General features: G+C 39.7%; 1 protein-coding gene across 3 annotated transcripts in view; it reads right to left on the reverse strand.

The window, feature by feature from the left end:
- Positions 1-14,251, reverse strand: part of KCNIP4 (potassium voltage-gated channel interacting protein 4) — a 1,220,174-nt gene that overhangs the window by 26,760 nt on the left and 1,179,163 nt on the right. For all 3 annotated transcript variants that reach the window (XM_015138055.3, XM_015138058.3, XM_078003197.1), the window contains one exon: positions 2,174-2,243. In XM_015138055.3, coding sequence (XP_014993541.1) covers positions 2,174-2,243 — 70 coding nt within the window. The remainder of the gene's footprint in view (positions 1-2,173; positions 2,244-14,251) is intronic.

The raw sequence follows: 14,251 nt of genomic DNA on the forward strand, positions 1-14,251 counted from the left end.
GCTCCACTCCCTGGTACTTCATCCAGGGCACTTGGGCTGTCCTGATCATGCCCAGTAATGACTCCCATGTTGCCACACCCCAAAGAGACCTTCTGATTCTTACTAGACTTTGTTTCATTTATGAACTATCGATCTCTGTTGTGTTTATTTCCATAAACTGTTCATTCTCCGTCTCCTTTGTGGATGCCTTTTCCTTATGGTTCTTGACATATGTTCTGGGGTTTCCTGCTGGCCTCATGGAGCTCACCACCTTTTATAACTCCCCCAGTAACCTCATCTACATCATGGATTTAACCACTACTTCTTGATTAATAATTCTCAAATCCCTGTCTCTTTCTCTGACTTGTCCTCTGAGCCTCAAATTTGTACCAACTTCTAGTTGAGTCTAAATCCCCGCAGGCACCTCAGATGTAATTTGTCCAAAACTGAGATCATTATCCCACTACTACTCATGTAAAGAGTCACCTGGTGTCCATGATGGAATCCTGGAAGGCATCAGAAACTCCTCTCTTCATCTTTTTATGCCACAAAAAGCTAGTTCATCACTAAATTCTTCCATTTTTGTCATCTAAGTATGTCTGTAATCTGTCCCCACTTCTCAATTTCTCCTATGCAAATCCTTGTTTAAAGACCTTATTGTTTTGCCTCCTACAGTAGTAATCTTCGAATTAGTCTCACCCGCCTGCAGTATTGCTGACCTCAAGCTAATCTTCCACAGACCTATCAGCGAAATGTATCCCAAACACAAATCTGACTGTAACAGATCCCACTTAAACTTCTCAGTGGCTTTGCTTCACCTCAAGGATAAAGTCCCATTTCTTCATATGGCATCCTTGACTGTCTAGGACATTTCACCCTCCATCGTACACTCTCTACCCTATTCACACCCAAATCCTGGCAATTTCCTGCAAATGCCCACCTTCAGTTCTATGCTCTGACCCAAGTGTCCCATTTGCCTAAAACGTCATGTCCCTACTGGCTTTTAAAGCGGGAAGACATCATACTCTCAGGAGAAGTGAACTTCTCCTGAGAGGTATAATGGGAGAGCAAGACTATATACTTTGGAAATGGATCAAACTCTCTGCACCTTACTTTTCACGTGTATATCTTTAAAAAAAATGAGGGCTACAGATGGGGTTGTTAGATGGTGAGGCATGCCAGGGGCAGGCACATAGTAGATGCTTTCTGAATGGCAACAACTTCAGCTCAGGTTCAACTCATCTGGCGAGACTCTTTTTATGTCCTCTCTGTCCTGCAGCTAATTTAATCATGCCAGCACTGTGCCCTCAGAATATTAGTTTTTAACTCCCATAATCACAGTTATACTTGAGATTGACATTGCCCATCTGCTACACTAAGCTATAACATTATTTTGGAGAAAGACCACATCCTATTCCTCTTATTCCTCCTACATGATCAGCACCTCACACATGGCTGGGCACACCATAGGCTATGGGACAAATATGAGTTGGGCATCTGTTAGGTGATTGAAAGAAAAACTGTAAGGTCCAATGGCAAGAATATCTTTTCACTCATCTCTAACATGCATGTATTATCTTTACGCTATCCTTGTGTTTTCTTACCAATTAAAATAATATCTAGGATGGTTTCAATTTTCTCAGATGAGGTTTCAATTTTCTCAGATGAGGGAGCACAGCAAAGAATTACTAAAAGAAAACAGCAGAAAATATACAACGGGAGGCTGCAGAAAATCTAGGTTATAACCCAGATCTGCCACTGAGTCAATATGTGGCCCGGAGCAAACCATTTACCTTCTCCAATCCCCAGATTTCATATCTGTAAATTGAGGATAATTATGTTTGTCCTAATTTTGAGAGTTGGGAGAATCAAGTGAGACCTATAATGCATGTGAATGAGCTTTGTGGCATTTTGAACACCCTCGTAATAGAAAGCATTGTGCATTTGAGAGACACAGTACTAGGCACACAGTAATAGTTGTATTCAACTAAAGAGTATCCTCTTGGATATTTGAAAATTTCTAAGTCGCTGGCTTTTATGATACATTAAAAATTATATGCACTTGCATGCTATGCATTCTTTTACATAACGATTAAAAATGTAGCATCATGCTATGAAAAATTAAACTAAACTCAACACTGCAAGCATAATTGTAACTCTGATAGTATGTTAACAAGTCCACATTTGTACTTACCTCCCTGTGGAAAGAACTGCGAGTAAATCTCTTTGAAGGTTTCTTCATTAACAACACCACTGGGGCATTCCTAGGGAAAGTGGCAGAGAAGCAATATGAGCAAAGTGCTCATAAAACTGATTTTTTTTGGCACATTTTGAAACAACGGCCTACCACGCAAAGCTGCACCAAGAAAGTTAACCATTCATCTATTATTACAAAGGGAATAAAAGCACACTATAAACTTATCTTTGTTCCAGTTCTCACAGGAAAAAAAAGTAGATGTAAATATCTTTGCATATTGAGTATCAAAAGTGTGATGTATTCAGAAACACAGTGCTGCTTTTAAGAACACATCTGTTTATTATAAATGAAGTAAAAGGAAACTGCATTTTTTTTTTCACACAGCAAGCATGTCGCGAGAGGTTTATAATATGGTCTTTGGTGAATCTTGGTTTTGTCTTCTCCAGGTTTTCTGAACCCACATAATCTTTGGTTCAATGGCAGAATTACTTCATTGGCATCTCCAGTGGCTCAAGAAGTTTCAAGCAGGACTAGATACTAATGCTTGTTAACAGGATGTCTAGGCATACCCGAGACATGGTTCTGTAACAAGTGACCTTGGGTGAGAGAGAATCCCATGATATTTTTGAACTTCTGGAAAGGAGAGTCTGCAAAGAAACAGCCTGGGCTTAATAGATCCCCACCTTTGTCCCTGGGTCAACTTATCGAAGAACAATGAACATTGATCTTGGGAACTACACCCATGTTGGACTACTGACCGGGAGGGGCCACAGGGCAAGGCTAGCCCTCTGAGAGTGGTTTTGGCATTTTTGCTAAAAAAAAAAAAAAAAAAAAAAAAGGAACAAGAAACTTAAATCTAAAGTGTCAGAAGGGGGCTACCGTGGTGGTGAATATAAGGTTTGAGCAAGCAAATTGTTCCCCAATCTCTGGAAATTCCTCAATTTTTTGAAGTTATAAGAACCAGTCTGGTTAAGAATGTTAGGCATAGAGGCCCCCTGAGGGGTGGAGACTGACAACCACATGATAGTCCAGAATTGAATCACATGTGAGATATTAACTGTATGGTGATCCCTTGTTATCCATGGTGCATTGCTTCTAGGACCACCCCGGATACCAAAATCCACACACACTCAAATCCCACACTTGGCACTGTAGAACCTGCAGATAAGAGAAGTTGGTCCTTCCTGTCCTGTATCTTTGATCTGCCTTTGGCTGTGGATGCTGAAGCTGCAAATTCAGAGGGGCAACTATATTTATTGGCAAAAATCCACATATAAGTGGACCCACACACTTCCAGCTAGTGTTGTTCAAGAGTCAACTGTACATTGTAAGTGGAGAAGTGATAAGTTCTGTTTAGTCCCTTAGTAGATTCTCGTGAACAGTCGCATGTGATCAGAGCTCCCCTGACTCTAGCTGTCACAGCACTCCCGCGCCACCTAACGTCCAGCCAGGACTAAGTTCACCGGGGAAGGATGAATGGTGTGCTAACTCCCCAACAGGCCTGACTTTAGACATGAATATTCTGTGTACTCTAAATTCGATACTGTTCCTGGCATCTTAATCAATCACCTACATCACTTAACCCTTAAAATCATTGTTCCCTCACTAATAAACTTACTTTCTGAATTTGGTCTTTCTTTATTCCAATGAGGCAGTTACTCAACTGAAATATGCTTCACCTGCAGAATTTTCTATTTTCTCATTTGTTGTTTTGAAAGGTAGGACCTTTGATACATAAACAATGTTAGCAGTTTCAATGTGAATTTGTGTTTACAGAGCTTCTCAATATGGTTTTATCCCATTTGTTAATGATAATGAGCTTAGGTAGGCAAAATAGCTCCATTCACAGAGGCAGAACTGGAGGTGCTGAGTGGCAAAGCACTTTGTTACACACTAAGCCAGTGGGGAAGCTGGAATGTGGACTTAGGACTCTCTAGGTCACAACAAGGTTTCATATTAGATGACCCCTATGGAAATAATGATGACCTCAAGGACCTAAGAGAATTGGAGCAAAGAAAAAAACAACCAAAATCAAAAGAGCAAGCAAGTGAACTGTGATGGTTGATTTTATGTGTTTAACTTGTCTGGGCCATAGTGTCCAAGTGTTTGGTCAAGCATTATTCTGGATAGTTCTGTAAGGGTGTTGTTGAGATTACACGGATGCAAAAGTAATTGTGGTTTTTGCTATTACTCTCAATACATTTAAGCTGGTGGACGTTAAGTAAAGCAGATTGCCCTCCATAATGTGAAGGGGCATCATTGAATCAGTTTAAGGCCTGAAAAGAACAAAGACAGACCTCCCCAGAGAAAAAGAGTGTTCTTCAGACATCATCTGTAATATTGGCTTCCCTTGTTCACCAAATACCCTGCCTTTGGACTTGAACTGTAACTGTTTTCTGAGGCTCCAGCTTGCCAGACCCCTCCACTAGTTATCAAGCTGGCCAAGGCTCCACAAAGTATGAGCCAATATCTTAATAAATCTCTTTATACTCACATCCTATTAGTTCCATTTCTCTGAAGGACCCTAATACATAAATGAATTAGCAACCAACAGCTACAACTCTGAAAAGGAAAGAAGGTGGTATGTATACAGCCAATCTTTCAAACATTTTGACTATGTAGCTGGCACCAATAGACCCATTTTAAGACTAAACACTTTGGAGTTGGACCTTCTCACACATGGAAATTGTGATTTATTGGCTGTTTAATGCTAAGCCATTTGCTTGGGATAATAAGGAGAGAGTAAATACCTGGCTCTCTGCCATCGGGTCGCAAGCTTGCGCAAAATTAGAGTTGGAAAGGTGCCGGGGAGTTAAAGTTGATGCTGATAGAAGAAGAGGATGGCAGGAAAAGGGACCTCTGCACTCAACAAACTTGCTAGCTGCCTTCGGTCTCTAGATACATTTGATAGATATAATGTGAAATGAATTTGTAAACTGACTATCTGACATGCACGTGTTTTGTGTTTAATCACATATCTGTGTCAGAGGAAATCTTTTCTCTGCCAAATGAAAACTGCTGGCCAAGTTTCAGGGTGGAAATCAGATAAATTTGTCTTTATCCACCTTATATTCATTACGTTAGTTTACAACTCTATGAACACATATTGTATGCCTATTATTCCAGGAGCCTCCTAGGAACTGGGACTGCTACAATAAATGATTCAAAGGTCTTACCATCATGGAACCTCTATCCAACTAGAAGAATAAAGACTGTCTTTGTTCGGGCTGCTTTAACAAAATGCCATAGACTAGGCAGCTTATAAACAATAGAAATTTATTTCTCATAGTACTGGAGGCCAGGAAGTCTAAGACCATAGGGTCGGCAGATTCAGTACTTGATGAGGGCACATTCCTGGTTCATATATGGAACCTTCTAGCTGTGTCCCCACATGGTGACAGGGGCAAGCTAGCTCTGTGGGGTCTTTTATAAAAGGACACTCATCTCATTGATGAAGTCTCTGCCCGCATGATCTAATCATCTCCCAAAGACCGCACCTCCTAATACCATCACATTGGGGGTTAGGATTTCAACATATGAGTTCTGAAGGGACACAAACATTCAGACCATAGCAAAGACCAAAAACTAGATAAAAGATTAAAAAATCAAATCCAAGAATTATGATCTTTTATTTATTCCCAGAGACTTTTTATTGAAACTAGTGCATTTTTAACCTTCAGGTGAGAAACGGATGCTAGTGATTTACAAGATGGTATACATTCTCTGACTTTTTGTTCACCTCTTTTGTGCAGTGATCTCTCCATAAAAGTGGTCTCTCTACTGCTCCATCAAGAATGAATTTGGCCAGGCTGCATGTGAAGCAAAGTATAAACCACAAACAATGTGCTACGTTAGTTAACTTGCTGCTGTAGCAATTAGGCCTTCAAATATCCCTTAATCAAAATGCTTGGGAACAGAAGTGTCTTGGATTTTAGATTTTTTGGGATTTGGAATATTCACATTAGACTCACAGGTTGTGTTAGTTCATTTTCATACTGCTATAAAGTACTGCCCAAGTCTGGGTAATTTATAAAGGAAAGACGTTTAATTGACTCACAGTTCAGCATCCCTGGGGAGGCCTCAGGAAACTTACAATCATGGTGGAAGGCAAAGGAGAAGGAGGGCACCTTCTTCACCAGGCGGCAAGAAGGAGAAGTGCTGAGTGAAAGGGAGGAGCTCCTTATAAAACCATCAGATCTTATGAGAACTCACTCACTGTCAGGAGAACAGCATGGGGGAAACTGCCTCCATGATTCAATTACCTCCACCTGGTCTCTCTCTTGACATGTGGGGATTATGGGGATTACAATTCAAGATGAGATTTGGGTGGAGACACAAAGCCTAACCACATCACCAGTTGAACATAACTAACCTGAAAATCTGAAATGCTCCAATAAGCATTAACTTTGAATGCCATTTTGTCACTCAAAAAGTTTTGGATTTTAGAGTATTTTGCTCTTTTGGATTAGGGATATTCAACCTGTATAACACATTTAAAAACCATGTAGTATATTTCTTATTCACATAACAATCTTGGGTGAGTGTACAGATCAACTGATGGTTCTCCTAGGGACAGAGGCTAATGAAGATTTGGTGACTTTAACATATGGCTCCAACAGTCTCTGTGACTGTCTCATCCAGAAGGAGGAAAAGAGTGCTGAAAAGAGTGCTGAAGAGAGTGTATGGAAGCTTTTTATGGGCCAGGTCTTAAAGTGGTATACATAATTTCTATTCTCACTTTTTTTGTTGTTGTTAGAGATCACTTAATGTGTCTACCCCAAACAAAGTAAGTCTGGTATGGCCAGGAAGAAGACAAGAATGCAGATTTGGTAAAGAGTTTGGAATATCTCGGCCGGGCGCGGTGGCTCACGCCTGTAATCCCAGCACTTTGGGAGGCCGAGGCGGGCGAATCACAAGGTCAGGAGATCGAGACCACGGTGAAACCCCGTCTCTACTAAAAATACAAAAAATTAGCCGGGCGCGGTTGTGGGCGCCTGTAGTCCCAGCTACTCGGGAGGCTGAGGCAGGAGAATGGCGTGAACCTGGGAGGCGGAGCTTGCAGTGAGCCGAGATCGCGCCACTGCACTCCAGCCTGGGCGACAGAGCGAGACTCCGTCTCAAAAAAAAAAAAAAAAAAAAAAAAGAGTTTGGAATATCTATCCCTGTGGCATGTTTGAAAGATACTCCAAGTGTCTGTGTTCTGAAATAGTTCTCCCACTGACGCTTTATTTATTGATTTTTATTTTTTGTTTTTGTAAAGATGGGATCTCACTATGTTGCCCAGGCTGGATTTGAACTCCCTGCCACAAGCAATCCTGCCTTGGCCTCCCAAAGTGCTGGGATTACAGGTGTGAGCCCAGCCTCCCACTGATGTTGTAACATGAAGATTATCAAGTCATTTAGCAGTATAAATTGTCTCCATTTCCCAGGTGTCATTTTTAAAGACTGTTTACTTGCTTCAAGTAAACAAGGACAATGAAGCTTAAACATCTGAGCATGAATTTGTTCACTGGGTTTTCCTAAGGATGCAAGAAGCAGTAGGGTTCCTGGGTTTAGGGAAAGTGAGAAATGCCTCACTCATGTATCTTTTGAAAATTTGCTGTAAGCTCCTACTAACCTTTATGGTTCTGTATTCTATTTTCTAATGAAATTTTGTCTGATTATTAGCAAATGATTATTCCATGAAAATATGCCCTCTATAGAAAAAAAGAAAATGAAAATCACCCATAACCTGACTACTGTAAGAGTATATTGGTCATTTATCTAAGCATATATACTATAGAAATAAAGTTTTAATAAGACAAAATTACAGTATTTTATCTTCTTTTTTTAACTTTAGGATAAATATGCTGAACATTTTTTACATCATGATTTTTAATGACCGCATAATAATGCATCCACTGAACTTACCATACTGTTGCATATTGAGACGATTTTGGCATTTTTGCACTACATAGGAATAATGATGTAATTAATATTCTATGCATCCATCTGTGACTGCACCTGTGGTTCTTTCTTTATGACGAATCCCAGAAGGAGAATCATAAGACCAACGAGTTAAACCATTGAAAGGTCTTACTATGCACAGTCATGGTGCTTTCCAGAAATGCTGCATCCATTTGTGCTGCCACCGCAACCTTATGAGAAAGTCTCACACGGAGAGGAGCTACTGACCAGAATCACATGGGAATTGGACGCGCACACAACCCCATGAACAAACAGCAATCATTTGCTTCCCTCATGAGTCTAATCATCATTCTGAAAATTACTAGTGGATACTAAGGCGTTTGGACAGGTCGCTCCAAGGGATAAAGCAATTTGCCTGTTTTTCACGCAGACAGGGTTGCTGTGATGGCAGTCAGCGGAACCACATCACCACAATCACAATGGTTTATTGAGTATAAAATAAACAGCTCCATTCTTTCTTATGTAGACCATTACTTTTAACATTTTCATCAACCCTGAAAGGTGGGTATTATTTAGACATGAGGACAATGAGCTGGGAGAGATGAAGTCACTTGTTTGAGTCACACAGGTTTTGATGGAGACATCTATTTGCTCATTGATTCAATAAGTAGTTATTTAATGCCTTCTAAGTGTCAGTAAATAGTCCATATGCCTTTTACTATTCTGGGCACTGGAGATACAGGAATGAGTTTTTAAAATTCCATTTTTTTTTTTTTTTTTTTTTGCTCTTGTAGAATATAACATTTAGTGGAATCAAATTCATAGCTCTGACTCCATGAATTGCAATGTTATCTTGCCCTCTGGATTATTACTTTTTCTTCTATTAGGACTGAAAACATGTTCTCCTGGAGAGTCATCTGTGGAAATCCTTGTTTTGGGAAGATGTACTAGGTGTGTTTGTACCCAGAGGCACCCGTCACGGCTGTGTTAGAGAGAGGTATGTGCAAAGGGAAGCCATTTCAATCAAAATTGGGAGCACCGATTAAAATTTATTGTGTATTGTAGCTTGAGAGATTTGAGGAAAATAATTTTTTTCTTTTTAGAAATCTTTGGTTTTAGTGCAACAAGAACCTCCCCACCTTCCTCTTTGCCACATACTCTTTACTGTTACTGTAAATGGCTAGACAGTAATGGCCTGAGGAAAATGTTCTGGTTTTTAGGACCAGTCAAATGAACTGCTCCATCCAATATTTAGGAGCTGGAGGTCCCTGGTTCTGCTGGCTGGTATACTCATCTATGATGACCATTGCATTTCTTTTATTGCCTCTGAAACCCTTCGCTATGATATGATAATAACACAATAAATGTGGAATGAGGTTTTCTTTGCAATATAACTGCCATAGATTTGTCAGTTGGTGAAGAAACAGTTGCCTTTTGGGGCCTTACTGCTGTATTCCCTGATGAGCCTTTTCAGTCCTCTCAGGCCATGTGGGGACGCATGTGAGGGTCAAGATTAGCTGTAGATATGCAATGAATACTATGCTAGCACTAATATCAATTCTAACAAGGCATTATTACTATTATAATAATCAGCATACTTTATTAGTATTGATATTTTATAATTATTAATGTGATGATGACGATGATACTGATAATGATGAGCTAAAACACATGAGCACTTTATATGTTCCAACCTTGCATTAAATGTTTTACATGGATTATCTCATGGGAATAGAAAGATGTTAGTATTAACTCCATTTTACAAATGAATGAACTGTCTTAGAGAGGGGCCACTGCATTCCCATAATTAGAAAATATCAGATCTAATCTATGGGTCACAGAATCAGGAAACTTGAGTGTTTAAAGCAACTTTAGAGGCTGGGCACAGTGGCTCATGCCTATAATCCTAGTACTTTGGGAGGCCAAGGTGGGTAGATCACCTGAAATCAGGAATTCAAGACCAGCTTTGACAACATGGTGAAACCCTGTCTCTACTAAAAATACAAAAATTAGCAAGGCATGGTGGCACATGCCTATAATCCAAGACGAATTTTCAAAATTTAAATGACACAATCCTACAATCTGTGCTGCTGATAAACCCAGATTCTGTGGACTTCTCTGCTCTCTTTAGAGTTAGTAAATACAGGGCAGGGACTAACCTTTATGATGTTTAGAATAGGGAATATTAAAAATATTTATGCTGAATGAATAAATCTTCAGTTCTTAGCTTTTAATAAATTAGAAAATGAATTTGCTCTGATAATGTCCTCTAAAACTTGGGTCTAAATTTTTAGAACTCCTAAGATCAAGACCAAGATAGTCATGGGGGTTCCGATATCCCCATGATTGCCCACAATGACGATGATCACAGAAATTAGGGGGAGATGGCTAGGATCAAGAAAAAAACACTTCTTATCTCAACATAACATAGTCAAAAACTGGACTCTAAAAAGTTCATTTAAAAACTATAGGATTAACCTTTCAGTTTTCAAAGCAGAAAAGCTGATCACAAAGAACTAGAACTGGCTATAAATTTCTGTTCTAATATGCCCAGGTGTTTGAACTCCTAGCAACTGATTTATTCCTTCTTAGTGTAAATGTTCTCATCTGATATAACAGGTAAGTAATACTAACATCACAGGTAAGCAAAAGAAATGAAAATTAAACTAGACAATAGATGAAAGAAACCCAACCAATTTCAAAAACTGAATATACTCAACATGTTGGGTATTTTCTTGTTTCCAAAGTCTGCATTAACTACATCTTCCGTTTCCTGAACACACTTCTGGGGTCAAAGTGGTTAAATATGAATTGCAGATTAAAAAAAGAAACAGCCAATGGTGGGAAAAGGCTGACCTAGATACTATCCTTGGAAAAGGAATGAGAGCTGGGTGACCAAGATTCAACTCAGCTGCCTGAGTGCAAGGATGTGGGCACATTCTGAGCCCCACGAGTTCTCAAGGTCACCCAGGATAGAGCAGAAATCCAAGGTGCTAGGCAAAGCTTCTCTCCCCTTCTAGTTCTCCCCTCTAACCATAGGGAAGAAGGAAATTACGTGAGATTTACAGCCAAAACAAAAACAAAAACAAACAAACACACACAAAACTGGCTCAAGTTTCAGCTCTACTACTAACCAAGAAATAATTGAAAAGTTCTGCTTTGAGTCTTCGTCTTTAAAGCTGCAGGAAACAATAGCATCTTACAGCAAAGAAATGAAAACTAATTGGCATGTATATAAAGATTCTAGCATAATACTAAGCATTCTACAAATTTTATTTATTTTTACTATTATCTCTTCAAGTAACTTAAGTTGATTCTGCAAAAAGAGATTTTCCAAATTTTGTAGGAAAAGGCTTCCGGGATTGGGTCCAATCCCTGAATCTTTAGTGGAATGCATGTAGAATTGTTTGATTTAGGGAGACTTTTAAAAGGATTTTCTCAACTTTATCCTGAAGAGAGTGTCCATTTTGTCAGGGTCTTTTAAAAAATGATGATGTAGTTAAATTCTATAGGCACCCAAAACCATTTAGTGGGGGAAAAAAAACCCACAAATGGTGCCCTGGGAGAAAGCTTATGTATCAGTTTTCTATTGCTGCATAAAAAATTACCATAAACTTAGTAACTTTAAACACACAAATTTATTATCTCACAGTTCTGTGGGATAAAAGAGTCTGACATGGCTGAGCTGTGTTCTCTGCTCAGTCTCACACTTAAACCGGCTGTGGTTCTCATCTGGGCCTTGCAGTCCTCTTCCAAGCTCATTAACATTATTGGTAGAATTCAGCTTCTGTGGTTGTAGGACCCACGTCCCTGTAACCTTGTGGCTGTTTACTGGGGGCTTCTCTCTCAGTTTCATCCCATCTTCAAACCAGTAAACAAAGGCCTACTGAGTCCTTCTCACACTCTGATTCTCTCTGACTTCCTCTTTGGTAAAGGACTCGTGTGATTAGATCAAGCCCACAAAGATTATTTCTGTATCTTAAGGTCAACTGCCCTGAGACTTTAATTATATCTGCAAAATTTCATCACAGCAATACCCTGATTAGTATTTGATTGAATAACCAAGAGACAGGGATCTTGAGTGGCTGCCTTTGGGTACCTATTAATACCTACCGCAGCCTGCTTCTTCTGAACATGAGTTCATGTTGGTTTTCCCAGCAGTTCTTGCTTAACAACAGCCTTTCCTTTACACTTCTACTCAGAAGTGTATCTACCACAACTAGCAATTATATTTCTTGGTGACTGCCATAGTTTAATGTGATTTGAAAGGACTATATTCTGTCAAGGCTTTAGTCTCAGCAGTGTAAAGACCAGCTGTGAGGCCAAAATTCAGTATTTTTTATGAGTGCTAAAAATAATATCCCATATGCTGAGTGTTCCTCGCCTATAGCATGTCTGCCTATATCCAGAGCAGAAATAAATTTTTTTAGATTTTACTAATTCATTAGATCACTTTCAAGTTGGCATGACATCAGCCTAATGATATCGACCAAAACAAAACAAAACTGTGTAAAGAATTCTACTTAAAAGAAACATGCAGTGTTTCAATCAGAAATAATAAAATAAAATACAGCAAGCACTCCATATTGCAGGTGCAGCATCCACAGATTCAACTAACTGTGGCTTGAAAATATTTGAAAAAATAAAAATAAAAAAATAAATAAAAAATAAGGCAGGTGCGGTGGCTCACGCTTATAATCCCAGCACTTTGGGAGGTTGAAGTGGGTGGATCACCTGAGGTCAGGAGTTGGAGACCAGCCTGGCCAACATGGTGAAACCCTGTCTCTACTACAAAAATACACCCCCATCAAAAATACAAAAAATTAGCCGGGCATGGTGGCACGTGCCTATAGTCCTGGCTACTCGGGAGGCTGAGACAGGAGAATCACTTGAGCCCGGGAGGAGGTGGAGGTTGCAGTGAGCCGAGATCGTGCACTCCAGCCTGGGAAACAGAGCGAGACTCCATCTCAATAAACAAACAAACAAACAAACAATATAAATGAAAAACAATATAGTATAAAAACTATTTACACAGCATTTACATTGTATTAGGTATTATAAGTAATCTAGAGATGATTTAAAGTACATGGGAGGATATATAGGTTGTATGTAAATACTATACCATTTCATATAAGGAGACAAGTGTCCCCAGATTTTGGTATCCATGGGGAGTTCCGAACTCAGTCCCTCAAGAATACAGAGAGATAACTGTATGGAGATGATGGTATACACATACGTTCATCTGCATATACGTGGTTTTATAAAACCTTTTTTTTTTTTTCCTGAAGATTTACAACAATCTATTCTCTCTCTGTCTGATTTTTGTCACCTGCTGAATTGACTAGATTCTGGCCCCTTGATAACTTCATTTCGACTATCATCTCTGGACCCTTTACACATTTTCCTCATGGGTAAGCCATTCTTTCTTGATCTTTTTTGTTACTTATAGTCAAAAGTATTCTAACATAAGCTACAACCTTCTTGTCCTTGCATTACATCTTTCTCCAGAAAGAGAAAATGAAAACGAGTTGAGTTTACAGATTGCTGACAAGTTTGGCGAAATGTCTGCTGGAGAAAGAAGTGTAGCCTCTAGATTACAGTGGTGGGTGCGCATATGCGGGTCCAGATTTCTGAAGAACGTCTTTTCAAGTCTATCCGAAGACACTTTGAGAAAGCATAGGAATTGGGGGTGAATAAAACTTTTTTTTTTTTTTGAGACAGAGTCTCTCCGTCGCCCAGGCTGGAGTGCAGTGGTGCGATCTCGGCTCACTGCAGGCTCCGCCTCCTGGGTTCAAGTGATTCTCCTGCCTCAGCCTCCCGAGTAGTTGGGATTACAGGCACTCACCACCAAGCTCTGCTAAGTTTTTTTGTATTTTTAGTAGAGATGGGCTTTCACCGTGTTAGCCAGGATGGTCTCCATCTCCTGACCTCGTGATCTGCCTACCTCGGCCTCCCAAAGTGCTGGGATTACAGGCGTGAGCCACTGTGCCCGGCTGAATAAAACTAACTTTTAATGATCATTCATGGTCTGCTCGGCACTGAGCCATGTGGTGTAGGACATACATGTTCTCATTAAATCCCTGACAAGTAAAAGAGGTAGATGTTTTCCCACACGATGTTTAAGAAATGAGCACAGGGAGGTTTAAAGAACTTTCCCAAGGTCACTGG

The sequence above is a fragment of the Macaca mulatta genome, chromosome 5 (assembly GCF_049350105.2).
Source record: "Macaca mulatta isolate MMU2019108-1 chromosome 5, T2T-MMU8v2.0, whole genome shotgun sequence".
Taxonomy (NCBI): Eukaryota; Metazoa; Chordata; class Mammalia; order Primates; family Cercopithecidae; genus Macaca; species Macaca mulatta.